Raw genomic sequence first — 15,540 nt, forward strand, 5'->3', positions numbered from 1 at the left:
TTCCTCCTTGGGTTTACTAAAATAAAGAAGCAAATAGATAATAGGAGGAACAAGGAAGAGGGAGTCTCTGCCATCTCCTAAAGCAGAGAAAAGGCTTCACTCTAGGAGTATTCTTTTGACTGGGATTTGAAGGTCGAATAAGAGTTATAATTTGAGACAGGGAAGTGGTGGTCGGAGGAGGGAGGTATTTATAGGATGCATAGATGTGAAACTGCTTACATTATTTAGGCAACCACAGAGGATGTGAGGCAGAGTGGCTGGAATCATGGGATGGAGGGTGAAGCTGGGAGTTTGAGGGAACAGCAATTGCAGAGTTGGGTTAGGGCCCAGGCCTTGTATTCTGAAATGTCAGAGGAGCGGAACAATTGAGAACAGGGATGGTAGAGTGGTGAAGGGCACTACTAGATCTCCTCATCGGCATCAAGGACCTCATCTGCCTGCTGCCTGGAGGGCTGCCTGCTGAGGGCTCACAACTGTGCACTTGGCTTAGTCAGCCCGGGTTGCCATGACCAAATACCATAGAGTGAGGGCTGAAAATACATTTATTTTCTCACAGTTCTGGAGGTTTCTGCTGATTTGGTTTCTGGTGAAGGCTCTTTCCTGGCTTGTAGATGGCTGCCTTCTCAATATGAGTGCCCCTCAATTGTCACATGGCCTTTCCTCAATGTGTACAGGTCGGGGGAGGGGGGAGGGTGGGGAGAGAGCAAGCTCTCTGGTGTCTCTTCTTATAAGGACATTAATTCTACAGGATCAGGGTCCCAACCTTATGACCTCATTTAACCTTAATTACTTCCTTGGAGGCCCCATCTTCAAATACAGACACACTGGAGGTTAAGAATTTAGCATGAATTTTGGGTGGGGAGACACAAACATTCAGTCCATAACAGCCCCTCTTCAGGAACTGCCTTAGCAAAAAGGAGCCCCTGGCCCACAAAGTTACAGCCCTCCTCTGGGGCAGTATTACGTTGAGGTATAAAGGTCATTCCCCTGGCCTCAGTTGAGGACTATTCTGCAGGGGGGTGAGGCACCTGTTGCAACTTCTCTGCAATTTATTTTACCCCTCTGCCCTATTTTGCTGCCCTTACTTGCCTCATAGGTATGATCCTGAGAGCATGCCCCAATAAACTGCCCACACATCTCAGCCTCAGAGTTTTCCCCCAGGGAACCCCAGCTAAGAAGGGTGGTAAAAGAGCTGATCAGTAGCTAACTTTGATTGGTTGGTAAAAGCAGCTGGTGTGCTTGTTCTACTGTGCGTCTCTTTATTGTGTTTGACAGGTGTTGCGTTTCTTTTTTTTTTACAAACTGAAGGCAAGACCCTCCACCAGGAAAAAGATTTTGATTTGCTTTGTTGTGATACTGGCTTTATTATGGTGGTCTGGAACAGAAACTTCGATATTGCAGAGGTCAGCCTGTACTGAGTTGAAAAGGTTTCACGGTCAAGTTCTAATAGTTATGTCTGCCATGGGTCAGGAAGTGGGCATAAGGGCTTATGTGCTGCACATCTAACATCGTGCAGAGTGGTGCTGTGTCACTGATGTCAAGTTGATGGGGGTGGGGAGCGGCATTGTAGGGAAGGTATTGGTAGGCTTTCTATGTAGGAATTTACAATCTACTTTCAAAAAGTCTTTCAGTGGAGTGATGGGCTGGGTTAGAATTAGTCTGGAGGGAGAGTAGTAGATACAGTGAGTAAAGGTGACTGTTTCAAGGAGTGTGACAGGGAAGGGAAGGTTGGAGAAAGCTCAGTTGTTTAAGCAAAAGCCCAGGGTGAGAAAAGCTTTCTTTTAGGATGGGAGAGCTTTCATATATTTCTAGTCTGAGGGGGAAGAGTCAGTGGCAAGGGTGGGAGACTGAAGATAAAAAATGGAAAGGACAAGTGATGGTGCAAAGTGCTAAAGCAATGATATTAAAAATCTTTAACAATTAGTAAGGCATAGACAATGAACAAAAAGAATGTGCAGAACATTAGTTCTGTCCTAGAGGTCACAGGTGCTAATTAGCAAAAGCAGAGAAGGGTTTAGCAGCTAAAGTTTAGCCTCACAAAGAGAAGAAAAGGCATTCCCTCTTCAGAGACAGAAGGGGAGAGGTAAAATAAGAAATGAGCGTGATTTAGATAAAGATGATGTAGGGACTTGAGCATCCTTGAGAAGATCTTGAATGTAACAAAAACTCAAGATAATGAAAGCTTGAATAAGATTTGGGTGTGTTCACATAAAGTCTGTAGTTGGATAGTCTAGGGCAGATATAATCATCAGGGATCCAGGCTCTTATCTTGTTTTGCTGTCATCCTTAACAAGGCTTCTACCTCATGGTCCAGGATGGATGCTCCAGCTCCTGCCATTATATCTGCAACCCAAGCAGCATAAAGAAGAAAGGAGTTTGTAGTCAGGGCTGACACTTAGCTGGCACAGGTCAGTAGAGTTGTATCAGTAGTGAAATAATTAAACTACTTCTATACCAGCTGATAAATAGCTGCTGACCCTCTGATGCCCATCTGCCTGTTTGCTCATTTCCTGGGACCACCTGCCCCTTCAAGGCAACAACCTGGGTCAGTGGGAACTTCCAGGACATTCCTCCAGCACTATGGCCAGTTGCAAAATAGTTGCACTGGATATGTCTCTTCCTTTTAAAAACAGTACCTAAATCACAAAATAGGCACTTGTTCTTTTATCTCGTTGGCCAGAATGAAGTCCTGTGGCTGCAAGGGAGGTTGAGAAATGTAGTCTTTATTCTGGGTGGCCATGTACCCAGTCAGAAATAGGGGATTTGATTACCATCAAAATCAAGGAAAAAGAGGTGAAGGATATTAGGAGACAATAGCAGACGCTGCCACATGGGAGGGCTAAATAAGTGCTGAGTACCACAGAGGACTTGGGGAGCCTGGCTGAGATGGTTGATTTCTCTAGCAGCCCACGGCAGGTGGAGATTAAAGAGAAGAAATCAGAAGCAGAGAATTGGTGGGTGGGGTCACTGAAGTTTGATGGGAAAGGAGTCCCTGGGAAGGGCTGAGGCTTATTTGAATGGTTGCTTGAGGGGTCCAGACTAGGCAGAAAGGCAAAGGCCAGTCGGAGAGACTGGAGGCCGGAGGTTTTGCTGAGGGAGATGCCGCAGGGAGAGGAACCTAAACTTCGTTGTTTGAGACATAGCGGAGATGGGTAGGGGGATTTCCAGGGCAGGATGAGGTTCCAGTGTGGCTGTTGGAGAGCCAGAGTAGAGCTGTGGGGCCAAGCTGGTGGCCCCACAACAGCCGAGTCTTCATAGCTGATGCTGCAGTTGTACCAGCTGTGTTGGCTAAGGACTCTTTCAGTTGTAGAAACGGTAACTGATGGAAGCCCTCTTGGGCCAGCATGGGAATTAATAAAAGGAGCTGGCAGGTGGGTATTTCAAGAGATGTCAGGCAGTAGAAGTGGGGCACCATGAGGAACTGGGACCCAGAACTGGGAAGCCATCAGAAACTCTGCCGGAATCTCCAGTATGGCTCACATTTCTGAGGAAAAATGAGCTTTTTGGTTCCCTGAAAACTTGAACTTCCAGTAGGGAGGAAATGAAGGGCATTTTCTTTTCTTTTGTAAATTTTCCTATAATTTTTGCTTTAAAAAGTGCAAAGTAACATGTGAACATTTTGATGAGTGAAATAATGCAAAGACAGTTGACTCAAAGTCAGCAGACTCTCTTCCCATCTCCAGTTCTCTTTCCTCACTGAAAATACAGCCTCCTGTGAGAGACAGGGCAGGGGGCGTGGCTCCACAGTGCCTGCCTGGACTAGAGGATCCTGAATCTCTCTCACCAGCTCCTTGGTCCTCTTTGGGAAGTCAGTGGCAGGGCTTGAATTAGAAGATAGGGCTTTGTTCTGCCCATATTTCTTGGAACCCACTTCCCTTGCAGGCCTGTTGCTTCCGCCTCATGGTCCATAGCTACTTTGAGTATTATTGTTTTGTCCAGGCTGGTTTCCTTAGTTAGCCAATCATTATTTAGCATTTGAGATCTTTTCAGTTTCTTCTTTTATAAAGGGCCCTTCTGTGAACACTTTGGATAAAATACTTCTTAGCTCTGGATTATTTCCCTAGGAGGTATATACTAGGAATGGTATGATAGGATCAAAAGGCCCAAATAGCTTCACGGCTCTTGTTCTCTATGTATGGATGATTAGGAAGGTATTTTAAAAGGATTTAAGCATCTATTGGCTTAGTAAAAAATTATAATAAGCGACTTACTGTTTTAATCTTCTTTATTAAAATTCTGTCTTTAAAGGGAAGGAAGTGGATGAAGGAACATATTACTGTTGTGTTCCAGTTGTGCAAATGAAGACAGCAAAAATTCACCTCAGAAACACTGACCTGATTGGTTCAGGTTCTGTCACTGATTGCTCAGTAACTCCACTAAAGTGGCTTGGAGTCTTGTAACCTCTGCATAGAACACAGGGATTCTTTGCCTGTTGCATCAGCAAGGAGCTGAGGGACAGGGTTGTGTTTTAGAGCCCCACCTCCCCTTTGTTTATCTGGCTGTTGGGATGGTCTGCCCCTTGCTTGTGCATGGATTTAGAAAGCCTGCAGATGGGGCAAACATGCAGTCTACCTCTGGCCATTGAGACTGACTGGTAAGGCATCCAGTCTAGACTAAATCTTGTCCCAACTTTACTCAGTTCTTTCAAAATGTCCATGGTGGTGCACACTTCCCCATGCAGCTCCCCACTGGGAAGTAAGACTTGCAGTGTGGGAGTGGTGGAGGAAGAGAGCCAAAGGCTCTGCGACTTCTCTGTGAGCTGTTTCTAAGAGAGGTTACAGATTGTGAAAGGTGAATGGAATCCAGAGTTTGTTTGACCGAAGTCAGTTGTGACCTTAGATAAATGTTTTTCCCCCTCCAGGCCTGTTTCCCCTTTGGTACAAGGATGGACTGTGACTAAATGACCTTTAAGAACCTGCCCTAATAGGTGAGATTTCCCTCCTATCCTTCCCTCCAGCTGGTAGGTATTGGGGGGAAGTGAGAGGGGGCAGGGTCACATCATTCCACTGCTCAGAACCAGAAGGGTCAGCCACAGGTACAAGGCGAGTGGTTTTGTGTAGGCCACCCAGGTCTTTCTTATTCTGGAATAGAATTAGGATTGAAGGCTGGACAGGGCGGGGCCTTTTCCTTCCCCAGCAAGGGCCCTGGCTGGTTTTTTTCTCCCCTTGCCTACAGCACCTGGTCTTCCTAGGTGGTTTCCCATCCAAGTCCTAACCAGGTCCGACCCTGCTTAACTTCTGAGGTCAGAGGAGATCTGCACGTTCAGGGTGGCATGGCCGTAGACGCTCCTGGGCTGATTTTTAGCAGGGGTTTCAAATTCAGGCTTCACTTCTTGTTCCCTTTTCCAGTGGCTGAGGCACTTCCCATTCTCCAGTTTACTCCTTAATCCCTTTCTTCCACTCCAAGTCTACGGACAAACCGAGGTGGAACGTTGCGAAGGGCTGTATTGACTGAAAAGCTTGCCTGTGGGTCATTGTGGAGAAGTGACTGTAAATATCAAGAGGGAAAATCAGGGCCCAGAATGAAGCTACACGTTGGCCCCCAGCAAGGTAAATGCTATAAACATTCAGGAGACAGTGTGGGTTAGGTGGTGAGTTTGAATTTTGACTGTGAGAACTCAAAGTTAACCATTTTTAGTATGGATTCTCATTTGAAAAATGGTACTACTAATAAAAAATGTTAACTCATAGAAAAAATGTGAGGCTTAACCGATACTTTATACAGATAATCCCTAATGCTGACTTATTCAGTTATTAGTTTTCATTTTGGCTACCTCTCCCTTCCCTTCCCCCACACATTGTTCCTACTATGGTGCCCCTCTCGACCCCGCCTGTCCTCGTCCCGCAGCTCCGCCTGACCTTCGCGCAGGCGCCCTGTGCGGCGCTGAGTCAGGCCGCTGGGAGCTCGGTTGGGCCCGGCCGGGGCGGAGCTTGCGCCTGCGCGGTGAGAGGCTTCGGGGCAGGGCAGGCTTATATTCGCAGACGATCAGCTGACGCTCTGCATTGCAGACAGTGGAGTCAGGCGGCACCATGTATTCGGTCTTCCTCCTGGCCAGCCTCCTGGGCGCGGGTAAGCCCTGGGACCCCCAACCTGAGGAAGTGGTCCCCAGCAGAACGCGGCCCACTGGTCCTGGAGCAGGCTGTCCTGAGCCTCGTCCTTCTGCTCCCCCTTGGGGCTGGCGAGGGGAGCGCACTGCGCAGGCGCCTGCGGGAGTTGGCTGGGAGACCCGCGGAGAAGACGCCCAGCCGGCCGCTTAAGGGCATGGGGTCCTGGCGAGTGGGCGAGGCGGGCGGCATCTCCCTCAGGGCTCGAGTCGGTGCCGGTGCGGCTGGTGCGGGCGCGGCTGGGGCCGCCCGGGGCCTCCCCGCCAGGCTGCCCTTCCACCTTTGGCGGTGGGCCTGTAGGGTGAGCCTTCTAGCCGCTGCGTTGTGCTGGTGCTGGGCGCACATGATTGAGATGGACCGGAGCCCCATCCAACTGGACACACGTTGGCCTTTGGCCTCAGTTGCCCCACAGTTTTTAAGAGTATAGAAGTTGCAGGAAGCTCATAACTACACTATACCATCTGTGTCGATGTTTATCTTTGCATATTTATTTACTTTTGATCTTACGTTTTGAAGGCGGTTTTGTGGTTCTAATGGTTTTGCAGTGGGGCCCTCATTTTACCTGCTTTAAAATGTCTTGCACAGTCATTGGCTGGCGTTAGCAGTGGCCTACATTTGGGGAAAACATAAGTACGGGAGAAGTTGTTGTGCACAGGAGTATTCTTACACCAGTTTATTGCCTTGAAATAATACTGGTTGTTAAAAACCACTGCAGATTATGAAGGTAGCTCATGGGAACAAGCCACACTGCCTTCCTGGAATTAGAAGGGGCCCTTGTGCCCTCCCTATGTCACTGTGACCTTTCCCCCCTCTAATTCTTGCTTTCTCATGCTAACCTAATTTTAATCATGTGGTACAGGGAAAAGTATGAAGTTGATTACTTATCAAAATTCTGTAATTTGATAGCTGTGGAGCCAGATTTTAATTTATATGTAGAGAGGATCCCAGGTTTGGCTGTTTTCAAATAATAGCCCGATGAGGGAAATGAACCTGATCTTTAGGACCAACTTTGATTTATTTCTGTTTATTAACTACGTAATTTAGGGGCTAGCTTTCATTCTTATTATCATGCATCCATCCAGATTTTAATAAGTAGTAACAAAATGGATAATAGAAGTTGGTGGAAAATCAAAGAAAATATTTATAGATGAAATAAATTTAAGATATTTTTCCTCATGTTAGTTTTTAGTAACTCTACAGAAATGTTTCTGAGCCTTAAACCAAGCTCTTTCATTAGTTTTACTTGTATACTATGAAAGGTGATCCGCTTATATTTTTCATTTTATAGTCACTGAAGAAAATTTCTTACTGAGATCATACTGCTTGTTAGTCCATGGTCTGTATAATAAATTAATACTAGTCTCTAAATTTTCTATATTGATTGAGAACAGTTTTTTTTTTTTTTTTCAGTACCAAACAATTGTTCTTAGTGAGTCACTCCTCATAAGACATTTAAGACTCCTGAATCACTCACACCACCCAAACGGGGCTTAATTGTTTCTTTGGAAATGCAAAGTCTTATTCTGGAATATGGGGGTAGATGGCTAACCAAAATATTAACTTAGCCAAGAGACCCTCTTCCCTGGACACTTGGGTAAATGGGGTGTATTATAATGGCCTTCCTTTAACCTTGCTGCCAGTCCTTTTGGATTATGCCAAGGTCATGCTGATAACATAGTATATGAATGCCTGCTTGCCTTGACAGCTCTGGCCCCATCATAACTTTTTGGAAATGTTATTCCTAAAATTTGTAATAATATTGAGTTTGTTAATGAAGGTGCGTAGTGACTGCAACTATCATTTGCTCCCCGGAAGATGCTTAGAACTGGCCGTTCCAGCATGTTGCAACAGCGTCATCCTGAATCTGGAAAAGCTTTATGGTTTGTGTTTTAATGATGTCCTCATGGTAGAGACACTTACTCGCTTTTGAGTCGTTTTTCTACCCCTACGGTCGGTCGTTTCTCGCTTTTATGCACCTGAAAAAGAAAGGGAAGTGATGGTATGCTGAGAAAATTGGAGAGCATCTAATCTCACTTCTGTAAGGAATCAAGACACCAAGGCCTCTGGAAGTTGACTCTCCCAAATACCGAGGCCTCTGAAAGTTGACTCTCCCAAATCATAGGCTATTTACTGGGGAAGTCAGTATCAGAACCCAGGATTCCTGGCAGTGCTTGCTCTTTCCTTATCCTTCCATCAATATGTACCTCTTTTACAAACTTACTGGGTTGTAATTTACATACAGGAAACACATATTAAGAGTTCAATTTGATGAATTACCACAGAGTGAACATACACTCACCATTAGCAGCCCCCAAGGTCAAGGATTATTAGAGCATTAGCATCTAGAATCCCCTATGCCTCTGCATGCAGTACCCTGTCTCACTTGTCCCAGAGGAAACCACTTTGTTAGCTTTTAGCACCATAGATGCGAAAATTGCAGTTTTTAAACTTTTCATAAAGGAATCATACAGTAAGGACATATTGTTGGGTGATTCCTCTAGTGGTAAAAGGCTCTCCGGTGTTAATGAGGTAGATATGTGTAAAGCATATGGCTTGGTGGTGGGGATGTGGTATGTGCTCATTGAAGCTAAGCTGCCTCTGTTACTGTCACGTGTAATGGCTAACCAGATGAATGGCGTTTGCCAGGTATTGAGGCAGCTAGGCTCTCTAGAGATCTTAGAATGTATTATGTACAAATACTATTTATTTGATAGCTACTGCTGCATATGATGCAAGACATAAATTTATGTCATAGTCTGCTGAATATCAACAGAATTCCAGTTCTCACCTGCCAGGAATTTTGGATAAATCCCCCATTTGTCAATTTTCGATCAGTGATTAGTTTTATTCTGAAACTAATGTAATTCATGATGGGATTATTTGTATTAACCAGTTAGGGATTTGGTGAGTGCTTTAATTGCATTTGACAAGTCGTATCTAGTACCTCCTATGAGAGTTGAAGGGTATTGGATTGAGTGGTCTGGATTTTTCTAAATTAGAGGAAGGAGAATTTGCTCCTCCATTTTCTTGGTATGTAAAGCTGAGGAATCACCAGGCTGGGACTTGACAATGAGGAAAAGGAGGGGCAGACAGGGTGTGGTTGGCTGAAGAAATCACCTAGTAAGACATGGGAAACTCTCAAGGCCAAGACCAGGCCACTTTCATGCCAGGGCTTTCGGAGGCAAACTTCTAGCCTGGGCATTCTAGGTTGCCGGATGCCAAACTCTAAGCTTTACTCTCTGGTTCTGCCACCATGAAGGAAGGTCTGGATTTTCTTTAAATCAGCAGAAGAGAATGGTAATTACATTGTCTGTTTTTTTTGTTTGTTTGCTTTTAAACCATTTAAAACAATGATAGGACGTGTTTCCATAATGTAGCGGTTAGCATGTCTGCTTTACATGCAGAAGAAGGTCCTGGGTTCACGCCCCAGTGGAGTCACAGACCATGGTCTGCGGCCCTGACACCCTGAACAAGCCCGATGTCTGACCAGGTGCTGTAGGCATTAATAATAATAATAATAATAAAAAGAAATATAGTGATTAGGGTGAAGAATTAGGCTGCTGCAGAAGAACTAACTGCCTTATTTTTTGTTCCACAAAGTTGCAGAAAATAATCTGAATTATGGCCTTGGGTAATGGCCTGTGTGCTAAAAAATAATTTATAAAATCCATGTTTTCTTGTGGAATTTGTAATTCTTTATGATAGGACTGAGATGGTACTGTGGAATAGAAGTTTAACTCTATCATATTGCTGACAGTCGATGTATGACCTCGGTCAAGTTACTTAAACTGCTTCTCCATCTGTACAATGGGATTAATAATTGTTCCTATGTAGTTGGGTTGCAGTGAGGCTTTAATAAGTTACTGCATGACAGGGCTTAGGTAGTACTGTAAGTTCAGCTGCTGTACCACAAATAAAAACAGTATTGTGTTTGTCAATGTCCTTGTCCCACCAGCACAGTAACCCTTCTCTGCTCTTGATTTTATCCCTTTGTGTCTTACATGTCAAAGGATGTCGTAAGTTTATAAAATTAAATTGACTTATAAGTATGTGTGCTGGACAGGATTACTGAGTCAGGAAAATAAACCAGCGTAGGTAGTTAACAGTTAGGAGGGAGGTGGGAGTCCATATCTAGGCTGCCAAACGCAGTTTTTGTTAGAGCTGCCCAGCAGATCAGGGCTGGTTCCTGGGAACCTGGATTCTCAGATCTAGGCCTATTGTAACTAACCGGTACCTGAGGTAAGTCTGTTTTGCCACCCTCCACCTCTGCGCCCCCCACCCCCCCTTTCTCCATAGATAACCATGTTCCTCAAATTGGTATTTATCATCCTCCTGCAGGTCTTTACACTTTCATGCATGTAAGTGTAACCTTTAATAGTATGTGTAGTATTTTGGATATTTTAAACATTTTATGAATATTGTATTTATTTTTGGGTTTTGTTTTTTTTTTAATAGTGAGGTTCATCCATGTTGATAATATATAACTTTCATTTTCACTAGAGTATAGTATTCCATTTATATCATACTTATTCTCCATTCTGTTGGTAGACATTTGGATTATTACCACTTGTTTTTCTGTTACAAACTGCTTCTGTAAATATTGTTGTGCACATGAACGTACATGTCTTTAGCAGAGGTTCCCAACCTTTTTGGCACCATGGACTGGTTTTCCTTTGAGAATCTAATACCTGATGATCTGAGGTGGAGCTGAGGTGGTGATGCTAGCACTGGGCAGTGGCTGCAAACACAGATGAAGATTCACTCACTTGCCCGCTGCTCACTTCCTGCTGTGCGGCCCAGTTCCTAACAGACCACAGACCGGTACTGGTGTGGCCTGGGGCTTGGGGACCCCTGCTTTAGAGGATATACCTAGGAACAGAATTGTTGAGTTGTAGAGCGTACATATTTTCTCCTTGACTGGAAATTGCTGAATTATTTTCTAAAATGATTTTGGCAATTAATTTTTCTACAATATATGTATTTTTATTTGTATCATTAACATTTAATGTCAAACTTTAAATTTTGCCGGTTTGATAAAGGGTAAAGTTTTCATTTGCGTTTCATTTCTCCTTTTATTTATACTTGGAGGTCATTTCATGCTAATCCAAATAGATCTGTGCTACTACCTTTTCAAAAAAACTTTTTAAATTTTGGAATAATTTTAGATGTACAGAAAAGTTATACAATACAGTGAGTTCCTGTATACCTTTAACCCAGCTTTGCCTTCTGTTCACACCTATAACCACTGTACATTTGTCAGAAGAAAGAAATTAACATCAGGACAATACTGTTAACGAGACTGCAAGCTTTATTTGGATTTTACCAATTTTCTCACTAATCTCATGTTTCTGTTCCAGGATCCAATCCAGATTACCACATTGCACTTATTGTCATATTTTCTTAATCTCTGCCTACCTCTCAGCTGTTTAAAACATAGCTGCAGAGTATTTTATTGTATGGATGTGTCAGTTTAGTTAGCCCTATTGATGGACATCTGTGTTTCAGAAAAAGTGAAGTGAATTCTAATGGTACTTTTAAATTTTAAAATTGAATTCTGGCCATATTTGGGTAGATACTGCTTTTATAAAGAAATAATTTACTTGAGTGGACACTTCATAAATAAGATTGAAGGAGATACTATAGAAAGTTCTTTTTGTTAGTCTTAGTGATGTCAGTTATTACAATAAAAAAAATTCTTTAGCATTTGCGAGGGATTCTGTCCCACATGTGTAAGCATTGATACCAGCGGGTCACGTGGCTTCCTGTTTCAGTAGATTAGAACCTAAAGTTTGTCCTGCAAGGTCACATATCATCTGGCCCTTGGCTGCCTCTCAGAGCTCTTCTCCCTTTCCTTCTGTCAGGTCAGGGCTGACCCCTGGTACCTTATTGTTGCTCAGAACCTTTGCAATTTGTGTTCCACCTGCTGGGGCATCTTCCTCCCGAGATAACCCATGAGGTTTACTCCCTCCATTCAAGTTTGCTCAGCTCTTGCTTTATCAGAATTCTCCATGGCTCTTTCTGCAGTGGCCATGGCCACCCTGCCCTGGTCTAGCTCTTCTTTCACTTTGTTTCATTTTTCTTCATAGCACTCACCACTACTTATGGTATTATATGGTATATTTATTTGCTGTCTTGATCCCTTGCTGTATCTGCAGCATGTACACCAGTGCTTGGCACATAGTAGGAGCTCAGCATCGCTGAGTGGTGGTGTAAGGTGTAGCCAAATAGACGTCAACTCAGGAAGTGCTGGTGACACTTAAATGTTAATAGTGCGAAATCTTTATCACAAATAAAGCATTTTCTTTTATTTATTGAAATTTAAAGAAATTATATTTAGGAGTTGACAAATCAAAGGTGACTTTGGGCTCATGTGAAGTGTTGATCTTTATAATAGTTTGTGTTCAGGGTAGAAGGACCCTTACCAAAAACTGTGGGAGAGGGTTTTATGTGGGTGGTAGGGACACAGGAATCTAACATGACTTAGATACCCCTGGTGGCTCTGATTTGAGATAAATCTGAAAAGGGAACCAGCTATAAATTGAGGAAGTTGTTTTTCCTCCTTTTGCTTCCAGAAGTTGGTTGTTCATAAATGTTTACCTCAGTGGTTCTCAAACGTTTTGAGAAATAGGGATCTCAAGATCCGTGTATTGACGGACCTCAAAGCTTTTTTTGTGTGTGTGGGTTGTATCTTATGATACTTACCATCTTATAAATTAAGCTGACAAAAATTTTAGAAACGGTGATAAACGCATTACATTTAACATATACTTTTAATGAAAAATAACTCCCTAAAACACAGGCCCACCAGGCCTGCAGCTCCCTCCTTGACCACAGCCATCATGATAGCTAACACAGAGTTTATTGTGTACCCAGCACTGTTCTAAGTGGTTTTTGCTTAGCATTGATTTAATGTTCACAACAGCCTTCTGAGGTGAGAGCAACTAAATCAGAATGCCGGGGGCATTCTAATATCCTGCCCTAGTTTATGCCACGGTCTGAATTTAGAGTTTGGCATTTCAAATGAAGGCAGTATTCCTATTAAGTATTAACTAAAGTAAGTCAAAAGTGACTGACTTTATAGTAGTAGACACATACATACCTAAAACTTTAATAAATAATCACATAGGACGATTCCAGAACACTGAATTTTCTTAGTGGGATTTGCATGAAATATTTTTGTAACATATTACTGTCTTCTACAAGTGTGCAGAGACCACCCAGCCAGTAAGTGGGGATGGGGTAGGGCCCGTGCCAGCTTCTGGCTCACTGCATCGACTTAAGCAGCACCCTGGGCTGGGTCTAGAACCATGCAGATGTGCCTTTCACTGCTGCCTGTACCTGTTCACCTGACTGGGCCCTGAGCAATCCTGCCAGGCCTGGGTTCACTTCTTCAAGGCCCACTTGTGGCATAATCTTACCTAAGGTGATTTAAGTTCATCTCTGATCATCACCCGATAGGTTGACATTTTGGAAGAAATTTGCTAGCAGGAATTTATATTGGACTAGAGTACTCTCAAATAACTAGATAGGAATTTCTCTTCCCAAAATTAATTATGCTATCTTGCATTGCTCTTGTACAATCTAAGAAGGTTGCGTTCTTGTCCCTCAGTTATTGTACAAGGTAACTTGCCTGAGAACTCTACAGCCTTCTCCATGTAGATTGATTTCTTGTTCTGGAATGATCTGGCTTGTGAGGAAAATTAAAAAGCAAGGCAGTAATAGGAGAGGAGAAGCAGGGAAGAAAGAACCTTTGTCTTAAATAACAAATAATAGCTTATCTGGGCCAGAGGTGATGGGCTGTCAGCCTTATGAGCTTGAGAGCTTTATTGCCATGGATTTCTTTTGTGATAAGAGGAATGTTAGAACCTTACTTTCTCCAGATTAAGGCAGGCCGCCTCTCAGGGTATGCAGTTCTGAATGATTAAATGGGCAGAGTTTTTTTCTGCTCTGCAGAATGTTTTCCAAAAGCAGGGTCCTGTAAAGAAGAGACAAGTGTTCTCTGCCATAGAAGCTACTTGTGACACCAGCTATGATCAAGTAATTTTGAGTGTGTTGCATTATCTCCTGCTCTTAGGGGATCTAAGTGCTGGAATTCTTCTGAGAAATGTCTGAATGCAAGGGAATTAAGGTAGATGCTGCCCCTCCTGGGGTTATCCTCTAATGGTTTCTTAGCAACCTGCCTGTTGCCATGGTGATACATTTCCAGGCAGCAGATCCACTGCCCTGTGGAATGTTTGCTCTGATTGTCAGTGGTAGGAGGCTTCATGCAATTTCTGTTATCCTTTTATTGGTAGCTCGACTTGAACAGTATTTAGCATATGCTACCTAAAATATTTAAAAGGAAAACATGTTATATGGCTAAAATAATAAGACTGATTGTTTTAAGAATTAGAGAATAAGATACACCTTCTAGGAAATGTCCCTTTCATTCTGAGGTTGCTTTTCAAAATCTTTGGTAATTACGTTGTGTACACAGGCTTTTAAATATCCTATCCTCAAATGGAGGGTAAGCCTTAGTAAAGGCTTGTTATTTGGAGACTGTTCTGGTGAAAGAGGTAGGTGACTAAGCTAATATTTACTTAGGCTTAATTTTGACTGTAGACAACAGATACCTGGAATAGTAGTGGCTTAAATATGATGGAACTGTTCCTATCTAACATAGGAAGTTCAGGAGTCAGGCAGTTCAGGGCTAGTATGGTGGTCCTGCGTCCAGAACTCTCACTCTTCTAGCTCGATGTTCTGCATCCTTGAGATCTAGCCTCTTTTTTCATGGTCCAGCATGAGTGCTAAAGGCCCAGCCATCACACTTCTCTCTAAAGATGATAACCTCTACTAACATCCAATCAACTAGCATGTGGTTTCCTGGCCAGGTCCTGCTAGAAAAGAGACTGCGAAATATTTTTAATCTTGGCAGCCATGTGTGCAGCTAAAAGTCTATAGTTCTGTTCCTCTGAAAGAAGTGAAGAATGGACATAGGGAACAACTTATGGTCTCTGCCACATTGGGTAATAATCGTTCCCTGAGACAGGTTGGAAGATTTCACTTTTTTTTTTTCTCTTATTGTAAAGGTAACATGGGAAAAACTGAATTATGCCAAAGTATAAAAATTAGAATGAGAACTCCTCTCCTTGGCCAACCTCCTCTTCAAGTCCACCATTAACAATTAAGTGTACAGATAACTCAGTTTTGTAGATACTGGGCATTCTCAGTGCTTTCTCTATTTTCTCATTAATCTTCACAGAATTTCTGAAAAGGGAGCACTCTTATTTTCTGTATTTTGCAGATATCTGCGGTGTAAGCGAGATGTATGAATCTCAGCTTTAGCAAGCAGCAGAGCAGGGGTTTTCAGTCAGGTCTGTCTGCACCCAACACTCAGGGCAGTAATTTTGTTGCCATATTGTTTCCTCACCCTTCCAGTAAAGGAGAGACTTTGAGG

At 43.2% G+C, this 15,540-nt stretch overlaps 1 protein-coding gene and 1 pseudogene across 2 annotated transcripts in view; one reads left to right on the forward strand and one right to left on the reverse strand.

Moving 5' to 3' along the window:
• Window positions 1-5,166: 5,166 nt before the first annotated feature.
• Window positions 5,167-5,284, reverse strand: LOC112482722 (annotated as a pseudogene).
• A 595-nt stretch (window positions 5,285-5,879) lies between these two features.
• The window catches only part of PSAP (prosaposin), a 29,844-nt gene continuing 20,183 nt past the window's right edge, over window positions 5,880-15,540 (forward strand). For both annotated transcript variants that reach the window (XM_015592209.2, XM_006915539.3), the window contains exon 1: window positions 5,880-6,069. In XM_015592209.2, the coding sequence (XP_015447695.1) occupies window positions 6,030-6,069 (40 nt within the window). In that variant the 5' untranslated portion in view covers window positions 5,880-6,029. The remainder of the gene's footprint in view (window positions 6,070-15,540) is intronic.

Source organism: Pteropus alecto, unplaced genomic scaffold, assembly GCF_000325575.1.
Source record: "Pteropus alecto unplaced genomic scaffold, ASM32557v1 scaffold155, whole genome shotgun sequence".
In the NCBI taxonomy this organism is placed as follows: Eukaryota; Metazoa; Chordata; class Mammalia; order Chiroptera; family Pteropodidae; genus Pteropus; species Pteropus alecto.